This window comes from Calypte anna, chromosome 6, assembly GCF_003957555.1.
Source record: "Calypte anna isolate BGI_N300 chromosome 6, bCalAnn1_v1.p, whole genome shotgun sequence".
Classification (NCBI taxonomy): Eukaryota; Metazoa; Chordata; class Aves; order Apodiformes; family Trochilidae; genus Calypte; species Calypte anna.
In genome coordinates, this window is record NC_044252.1 from 21,584,153 (window position 1) to 21,594,009 (window position 9,857).

Sequence of the window (9,857 nt, forward strand, 5' to 3'; positions counted from 1 at the left end):
TAAATTTATTTTTTGGGGGTCCTTCCAGCACTGCCACTGAGTAGGATATAGGCAAAAAACCCTTGCAATCACTTTCATGCTATTTCTCTATTCTCTCTGTTGTGCCTGCTTTTGTCTCTCTGGCCTTCTGTTTGATACCATATACCTGGAATACATGCAAAGAAATTTGGCCATAGCCTTCCTGAGCCACAGACTTCTCCTGTTACTGTTGTCCGTTCTGTTCCAGGGGCTCCTGCCCTCCTCAGCCAGCTTCTCCTTCCCCACCCTCTTGTCCACATCATTGATTTGCTTCCCGCATGCCCCACTTTACACTTGGCGTGGTAGAAGCTCAGGCTGATCATGCCAATTGATTAAAATGACATCCTCAGTTCTAAGATCATCACAGCTACAAAACACTTCAGCTAAATTAATTTCGTCCTAGCCTGATTTTTTTGTACCAATTTATCCCGATTTTATACCTTTTAAGAATCTGTTTAGCATAACCAGTCCCTTCTCAACTCCCTTCTGAAAACTGCCCACCCAGGTACCCCTGGGACCCTCTCCTTAAGAGCATATGAAAGTCTAAATAATTACTGTCTAAATGTGCTGATTTGACCCAGTTGTGGATCTGTTTAATCCACATTTCTCTAGATGCCCTGAGAATTGGGACCTTATTAAATGTTCTTTACTCACAGCTACAGAAAATCCCCTGCATTCCATTAAGCTGTTCCCTCAACACAGTGGGAAGTCAACCTGATACGTTATGATTTGCCTTCAGCAAACCCAGCTGGCCTCCCATCCTCCACGCTGGTTTTTCCTCTGGGTGTACAGTAACTGATGGCTTTATTAATTGTTCAAACAACTCCACAAAAAGGCCCTGTTCTCCCCATATCATCTTTATACCAGGTACTGCTGAGGGATGCAGGATTTGATGGAGGGGGCAGAGTGAAGTTGTTCCCATTTGCTTCATGGGCTCTGCCAAAAGACCAGAGCTGATGGTGAACTACAGGTTTCCAGTATGGTTCCCAAACACATGCTGGTCCCATCAGATCTTCCTGAACAGGATCTGTTTGCAAAGAATTTCTTCCAGACTCTGCCTGGTTTTCTTATCTGCATCTGTACAATTGCATTAAAGAAAATCCTTCTTGGTGGGGAATGACATGCAGGAGCCATTTTCCTTTTCAGGTGCTTTTTTATCTCTCTGTGCCTCCCAATAAGTGGGTGAGCAGAAACTTCCCCAAGCCATTCTCTTGGTTCCTTTATGCTTAGAAATCTTGTTCTCACTCCTTTGACGTGCTTTGCTAATGCACTGCTTCACTTCTCCGACTTTGCCTTAGTGCCATGCTTTCTTGCTAATTCCAAAGAAAAATCTGCTTTCTTCTCCTGTTACCTGTTCAAAGAAGCTTTCAAAGGCCTGCAATACTGCAGCCACATTGTGGTGGAAGGTGATGTGCAGAGTGTTTTATCATCTGGGTTTTCTGGCCTGTTGTGCTGCCTTTGAGGGGCTAAAGGAAGGAAGTTAGGAAGTTTTCTAACACTTTTTTCCCTTTTCCTTTGAACCCTCAGGGATGTTATTTGAGGTCTGTGCTGCTTTGATAGAATGAATGGTTGGATGTGACCCTTGCATTGCAGCTGCAGGAGTGTGTGGAAAGATTCAACATCTTTCCAAAACATTCACTGTCTTTGCAGTTGGATAGATTTCAGCAGAGTCTCAAAATAGTCTGATTAGGAATTGATTTCTTCAGGGGAAATTACGCTAATTTGACTTGTAATTAGATGTGGTAGTCAGTGTAAACCTTCCTCCCATTTTACAAATTTCTCAAGAGCTGCTTGTTGATTGGAAACAGGTTTAACAGATGGGACTTGCTGTGAAATAGGAGTACAGTGTCACACATCCAACTGTAGGGACACACAACTAGGACTAAATAACATTTTCCCTGCATGGATAATGCCACCACTTTTTTCAGTCTTCCATTTGCTCCTTGTTCTTTAGGTGATGTCAGCATTTCATCCATTTTCTGTTTGTATAAAGTCTATGGCTTAAATGGGATCCAAGCTGCTAATAGGGAGAAGACAATTTTAAAAGCTCTTCTGGCCCTAGTGTGCTCCAGCATACTCCACACAGAATGAAAAGAAGACACATGCTCTGTTTTTACATCCTTGCAGAGATTTGTAGAAATGTCAGAGTCATCTTGTGTGTTGTTACCATGCCTACTTCCCTCCCCAACTTGTGTTAAAGAGATCTAAGTCCATCTAGACTGCTCTTGACCAAAGTTTGTGTCTAAGCTCCTCTTGAAACCTCCAGGTGTCTTAAGTAAAAAGAGCTCTACACTGGCTCCAGGGGGTGTACTCCACTGCTTCACAATCCAGAGGTTTAAAAGTATTACCTCTTTTCCAGTGTAAATCTTCTTTGCCTTGAATTAAGCCAAGTATTTCTTGCCCCATCCCTGGAGAGCCAGAGAAATATTAGTCACTGTTCTCTTCTGACCTCATTTTACATATCGGAGAGTCTTTGCTCTGTTCCTCCTAACCCTTCTCTTTGCAAGCTAAACAGGCTTAATACCTTGTTCTCTGCCCCATAGCTACAATTTCTGCCAAGCCCTGTATTCTCATCTTCTCACTCCAGCCTCCTTTTCTGGGCTTGTAGAGGCTGATGTTGCAACCTTCTTGGAGACCTTGATGTGTATACAGGCTTGGCATCTACTCCTGCTGGTGTCTGGCCCCTGGCAGCAGTTCCTGAAGCTCATTTCTTTTTGTTCTTTTCTGCTGTTGGGACCCATAGCAATGCTGCTAGTGATAATAAAGGATGTTGGCTACACTACATGTAGCAGCTGGCCCTTTGCTGCAGGCTCTCCCCATGACAGAGGACTCTGAACATCTGCTCAGCTGTGTTGTTCCAGCCTGTCAGAACAGACTGGATCACTGAGCCTGGGGAACCCTCTGTAGGAGGGGAATGAAATCATGTTGGTGGGATTCCTGCTTCCTGGCAGGAAGACAGCCCAGTGCAAACCAGTGTTCTGGAAACCACTTGCAGTGATGTTTCAAACAGGATATAATGCATGGCTACCTGATGAGTCTTGATCCCAAGTTATTTCAGTACGGGATAAGGAAAAAGGCACCAAGAGAAGAGCTGCAAGGGAATGACAGCATGTGAGGTCCCTGCCAAGCATCTCGATGGAGGGAGAGTCAGTGGTTTGTGCAGTTGTCATAAAGCTTAAATAGTTTAAGTGTAGAAATCTTTGCTAGCTCAAGTGGTTAGAGTCTGTGCAGTGGGGCTCACTGGAGTTCACTTCACAGCTTTCTTGTTTAACCTTCTGTGTTTTGATTTGCTTCCCATACTTCTACACATTCTGGCTTTTCAGGAATTTTCTGCCCTTCCTCTTATTTTTTCTCACCAGGGCAGTAAGTTGGACCCTCAGCACTTGAACACTGCTAACTTGCACTTTCAGCCCCCAGTGTTAGATTCCTCATTCTGCTTCTATATAATTTATTCTTTAGCGCTTACAAAAGCACAAAACATTAACCAGGTCAGCAGCAACCTTATTATCAGAGGCTCCAAGTCTCTGGGAACTGTAATCCCGTTGTTTGGATGAGCTTGTGTCAGTTTTGCTTTCTGTCACTGCTGCACAGTCGCTGACACAGATGATATTTGACTTTGTTTTCTCGTTGCCAAGTGCGTCTGAGACTGAGCCCAGTGTGGGGCCTGCATGTTGGGCCAGCCACACAGGGAGAAGGGAAGCTCCTGCTCAGCAGGGCTTCTCAGCTCTTCTTTGCAGACTCTGGGGGTGATCAGAGGTCTGGGCATCATTAAGGCAGAAAGGTGTCTCTTCTTTATAGAGACCTAGTGAGCCAGCTTTAGGTGGAGGGCACTCAGCACAAAATACACACAGCTGGCTCTGAACCTGTGGTTTATTGCCAGCTTGGTTGATAATTTGTGTTTACAGCACAGTAGTATGGCCTCTGTCCTTTCCTTGACTCTGCAGGTTCTGGAGCTGGACAGAGGCTATGGCGCTGCATTCATCCAGGAGAATGCTGGCTGGCACTCTGGTGGACACTGTTCAAAAATGCTTGTCCAGATGCAACCTGGAAGCACTCACTCAGCCCATCATTTTGCCCTAGAATGGGAAACACGTCATAGCTCACGATGGCAAACACATCATCCTCTCTCATCCCTGTCCCATTTGGAATTTAATTTCTGTTCTGGGATGTCACCATAGACATTCCTGTTATTCCAGGAAGCAGATAATCCTTGGGGATTTTTTGCTGAACTGGAATCTCAGTGAGAGCTGGCTGCAGCAAGTTCTCTGGGGCTGTAACAGCATGCAAACCAGCTTCATGCTGAACCTGGATGTCAGCATTGGTAAAGCTCCATGCTCACAGGGAGCCAGGTGAAGTCCCTTGACTAAAACTTCTTGTTTTGTCTCTGTCAGGTTCGGTCCATCAGCATCAATGTGAGGAAGAACCTTGCTTTCAACACTCTGAGCCAGGAACTGCTGCTGAAGGAATTCTCTACGATCTCTTGAAGCAGGAACTCAGCCACTGCGCAGGGCTGACCAGAGATGGGTCTGTGTGGGCAGGGACACTACAGATCTGCAGCCAGTCACCCCTTGCCTTCCATCTGCAGAAGGGACTGCATTTCTTCTAGGGGAGAGCCTTGCTGCTCTGTGTTTGATCCCAAAGGCATGCGTTTCAACTGGACTGGGGCTGAGGAGAGGTGATCAACGTGCTGAATAGGAGGAAGCAAATTTTGTAAGGTGTCATAGGGATGGGCAACTCTTCCCATGACATAGCAGTGGGAGATTCCCTCTGCAGCCTCAGGGAAGATTCACTGGAAGTCTTTGTAGCAGAGCTGGGGAGAGCTCACAACCAAAATAATAAAATCAGTCCAGCTGTGAGACAGTTCTGGGTTGCTCACCTGCTCTACGAGGAAAGCTCTCTGATCCCAGGTGAGGGCTGTTTTTTTCTGCCTGGATGAACCTGCAATGTAGGTCAAATCCACTGCTGTCCCATTAGGGGCAGCTTTGGGATATAAAGCAGTTTCCCCAAGGAGCACATTCGGTGCACTGCTAGCTCTTGATGTTAGAAGGTGTCACTTGAACCAAACCATCAAACTGCTGTAGAAGGAGAAACTTTCCCTCCAAGACTCTTGGCTTACAGGGTCCAGTCTGAGCCAGTATGCCAGAGTATGGGTCATCAAAGAGAGCACTTTGTAACTGGAAACCAGCTCTGTTTGGGATCACTGTTGCTTCCAGTAGCCCAGCTTATCTCTGCTGTTTCTTATGCTGAGGGACTTTTTTTAGATATTACGTTTCCATGGGGTGGAGGGCAGGCTGACCCCTCTATCCATTCCCCTTTCCGCCCTTCAGAGACTGCATTGTGACAATCCTCCTCTTCCTCACTGGAACGTCTGCCTTCCACATGTTTGCATATGCCTGGTGACCTTCAGGAACTAAGAACTCCCTGGTTTTTCCCATACGTGTAGCACACAATTAAAATGCAGCTGGAGAAGTAGTTATTTCACTCTTTCATTTGCCTTTTCTTCTTCCCTAAGAGACTTGCAGCAACAGTCTGCTGAAAACTTCCTGAGGAAGAGCTCTCTAGGCTGCTGCTGTGGGGCACAGGGAGACCTTCCTGCTCCAGAGCCAGTGTTTCAGAGGTGGCCAGGAGCCTGTTTGAGTGCTGTGTCAGTCCGCCAGCTCAGGAATATGCAGCATAAACACCTGCTCCTTGCTCATGGGTTTTCAGCTCCCACCAGTGATGTTAGGATCTTGCCCGACTTCATGGACTGAAGCAGAGAAGTTATTTACATCCCAGATCCACTTTTTTTCTTTTTCTCTAGAATTTTTTTTTAAGTGCCTAGCCCCACTCTTAGCCTCATTAGGTTAGTGTGAGTGATGTGAGTGTCATGCTCATTCTCAGCCATTTCTAGATAAGGCTTATTCATGCTAGCATGTGCTAATTGTGTTAATGTTTCATCTTTACTTGCCACAAGCATGGAAAACTGAAAGCTGTGCCCTTGGCCACCCACTGGTCACAGCACCCAATGAAGACAGTATATTTTGCTTGGGAGCACCAGCTTCTCCCAGCATAGGATACTTTGCCTCAACACAGAATTGTCTGGATTCTATCAGCTGAGCCAGACACTTATTTGCTTTCCTGCCATGCAAGTGTGTGGGAATGTATAGATGTTGGAGGAACAGTGCTTGGGAGAGCAAGCAGGCTCCATAAAATCACTCTGCTTGAGAACAGGCCAGGACATCTAGAAAGAGGCTATTTGTCCAGAAAAAAAAAGAGTAAAAATGGTTTGCAGCACATGGTACTTCTCTGTATGTGTTGTTAAGCCATCTCATCTGTTTCTTCCCAAAGGAGGATGAAGTTGCTTCCTTGAGGTGCTGCCCCAGTGTCACTGCTGTTGGGGCATTGTGTCACTCAGTGGTCCCCATGCCTCCTCTTGTCTGATTTTGCTTAGGTTGAGGCTAGACAGAGAGGTGAGGGAGTTGGGCATGCATCTGCTTCCACAGCCCCAGGGATTTTTGGCTTTTTGCTATAGGCCCAGCTGTCAAAGATCTCATCTCCCCCAAGGTGCTTGCTTGCTGGGATGAACTGGGAAGCCCATGCTGTGACTGGGAGCAGCGGCTCCTTCACCCAAAGCTGAGCTTGGACAGACTGTGACATATCCTCTTATCACACTGTCACTAAACCAAGCACTGTAGATACACATACAAACCTAGAGCTCAATAAATAGTAGAGCCCTGCCTGTCCAGAGTGTGCACTGTTTGTCCTTCACAGAGGGGAGAGTGGGGTAGTTATGAGGATGGCCCCATTTCTGTTGGCACACTGGCTGCAGCAGGGGGTTTCCCTGCCCTTGGGCTCTTCTCCCTTTGCAGAGGGAGGATGTGGTGCTGCTCAGTGGTGCCTCCCCCTTGGTCCAGGCTGCTGGTACCAGCCAGTAGTGAGCACCCCTCTGCCTCTTACATATCCTTGGGGCTGCCAGTACGGAAAACATAAGCAAGCTGAGAGCCCATGGATGTGAGATCTACTTATGTGTGTTATAATGCTGGTGACAGCAACCCCCTGCTCACAAATTCAGTTGCAGATTTTCCTGTTTTGTTTAACCCTACTTCTTCTTGTGTTTTGAGGCTAGTTTGAACTGAGCAGAAAATAATTTAACTCTAACATTCAGCCTCAGGACATGGCTGATGGCCCCAAACTTTCCTGTATATGATCTGCGAAGCTGAGTATATTTTATTGTACCTAATTCATAACCCACTCTATTACTGGAAGAACTGTTTTTGAGAGGAGTTAGGAGGAGAAATCAGATTGCTGCCTTTAAATTAGGCAGGTACTGCAGGAATACAAATAATTTACAAAATAATGACCAAATTCTGTAGGAGAATAATTGAGTTTGAGCTAAATTTTGGAGGGAGTTATTAAAAATTGATTTGTAAGTGCCACTGTGATTTTTGATATTGTCTCTTCTTCCCCAGCTCTTACAGGTTCCATTTTTCTTGAAGACTTGGGAGAGAGACATCTTCTTAGGACCTGAGTCTCCCCTGCCTGGGCTGCAGGCTGTCAGAGGAGGCACAGGGTACTTACTGAAGCAGGTAGTACCAGACCCCTGAGTCTCATGTACAGTGGCCAGAGAGCAGGGTGCACCTTTGCCCACCAGCTGTTTGGTTTGCAAACTTCTTTTCCTTCCCGCACATAGCATGGTGATGGTATCTCTATAGGACTGAGCTGCCCTCTATATGGGCCAGTCCTGGTGCCCATTGGGATGCTTTTCTCTTGCTATCTGAAAGAACTGCACACTTTTTCTCTGCTCTAGAGTCCTGCCAGGTGGTCTCATCGTGGCTGTTGTTAGAAGCCTGTGGTCACACAGAGAGCTATCTCCCAGACAGCACTTGCATGGGGATCAGCCCTAGTGTGCATCACCTGCCTCCCCACATGTCCCTCCTGGGTTGGAGCTGGTGTCCTTCCTGGCTTGTCACACAGTGTGCAGAGGCAGATGCCATTACCCTGCCAAGTCACAGCTGCCATCATGTGTGTCAGGGCTGGTTTGTGGCCAGCAGTCTGCTGTAAGATTTACAACTGGCTCTTTGCACTCACAAGCAGCTCTCCATCTCGGTGTCAGCACCGATGCCTCCTGGAAATTTGTTCTCAGCTCTGTTTTCTTGTTTGGTACTTGCTGGGATGAGTAGGGGATGCATTCTGTCTGTGCTGAGCAGGGTCATACTGGATGAAGGTTTGTGCCTCCAAGTGCCTCCACCTTGTGCAGGTGGTGGTGGGGTTTTTTGGCAGATGAGGCATTGCAATAACCTGGAAGGAAATGGGGAAAGCCCAGCTTTGGGAACTGTAGCCATCCAAAGGAGCCAGGTTAAGATGGGCTTTTTCCCTTCTGGAAACTAATTACTGCCTTTGCTGATGTTTTCAGGGAGAGGGCAGACACAACAGTAAATCATGAAAGAAAGTCTGGGCTGGGAGGCTGGAGAAGTGCTGTTGCAAGACCCAGAACTGTGGGTGAGCGCAGGGGCAAATTGATCAAGCTGAGGGGTGACCCAAACTAGATAGGACAGGGGGTGACCCAAACTAGATAGGACAGGGAGCACTTTGGAAGGAGGAACATCACTGGCTGTTTGCCTTGCTCTTCTTGTCTTTTGAAAGCATCTTTAGGACACTTTTGTCAGGTGTTTGGGCATACAGACCTCAGAGCTGACCCAGAGTGGCTCTCACCACTCAGGGTTGTGACTGGCTGCAAAGGGAGATGCTCAGAGGGCTTCCACAGCCTCTGCCCTACAGCTGTCCACATGTTACTCAGAACCAGCAGCTTGTGCACAGACAAGCCCTTGCTTCTCCTTGCCAGAATGAGGCTCTCCTGCAGCCCCCATCCTGTCAGCATGTCCCAGGGGGCTAGGACAAGCAGAGGGTCCTGGCCCCTGCAGCAGCAGCTGCTGCTGCTTTGCACTGTGCTCCCCTCTTGGTGGCTTCTGGAGCATGGGCCTGGCCATCCTCCACGGCCTCTGCTCTCCCATGCTGTCCCTTCAGGGCTAATTGAATCATGGGGCTGGAAATTGAATCCAATTGAATAGATTAAATGAGCTGGGCTTGCTGCTTACTGCAGCACAGCCCAGATCTTTGCCAGACTGCTGCCAGAGGCTGGGAGCTCCCGGGAGTCCCATGGAGGAACAAAGGGGCTGGTAGGGCTGCAAGGAGATGGACACCTACTGGGCTGGGCACTTCTCCAGCTCTGCTTTGACAGGTGAACCCTCAACCACTTCTTAGTTATGTTCAGCCTGGCCAAGTCCCAGGGTCCACAAGTCACTCTGCTGCAGGCATGCATAGGTTGGGTTTTGCTCTTTTCCTCTCCAAAGCAATTAGTGACCAATGAGCTGTAGCCCCCCTGCTCCAGGGTTCAGCCAGAGCCCTCCCAGCAGTAGAGGAGGATGCTCTGATGACCCGTGGCTGCAGCAGCCGTGGATCTGTGCCCTCCACAGCAGCTCCAAGCTGGTTGCTCCCAGCATGCATCAAGTGTTGCTCCAGCAGCACCTCTCTGTGTCACCCTGGCCTTCACACCCTGTGGTCACTGCCAGAACAACGGGACAGGATCTACAACAGAGAGCAGCATGCTGAGAAGACAGTCACAGCATGGACAGCCCCTCCTGTGGAGGTTTGCTCAGGCACGGGATGCTGCCCTGGTAAAAGCAGGAGGGCACATGTCTGCAGCATGGACTCACAGCAGAGATGCACACCTATTTTCGTAACAGACCTGAGCTGCTGAAAGGGCTTCTGGTGAGGCCTCCAGCATGAAGGCTGGAAGCAGTATCTGTTTCCTTTTTAAATAAAAGCTGAGCCCGCAGGCACTGAGCACACAAAAGCTTACC

The 9,857-nt window shown here is 47.9% G+C and overlaps 1 protein-coding gene across 5 annotated transcripts in view; it reads left to right on the top strand.

The window, feature by feature from the left end:
• ARMH3 (armadillo like helical domain containing 3) overlaps positions 1-5,490 on the top strand; it is a 125,152-nt gene extending 119,662 nt beyond the window's left edge. For all 5 annotated transcript variants that reach the window (XM_030453731.1, XM_030453728.1, XM_030453730.1 and 2 more), the window contains exon 26: positions 4,410-5,490. In XM_030453731.1, coding sequence (XP_030309591.1) covers positions 4,410-4,502 — 93 coding nt within the window. In that variant the 3' untranslated portion in view covers positions 4,503-5,490. The remainder of the gene's footprint in view (positions 1-4,409) is intronic.
• The last annotated feature ends 4,367 nt before the right edge of the window (positions 5,491-9,857 follow it).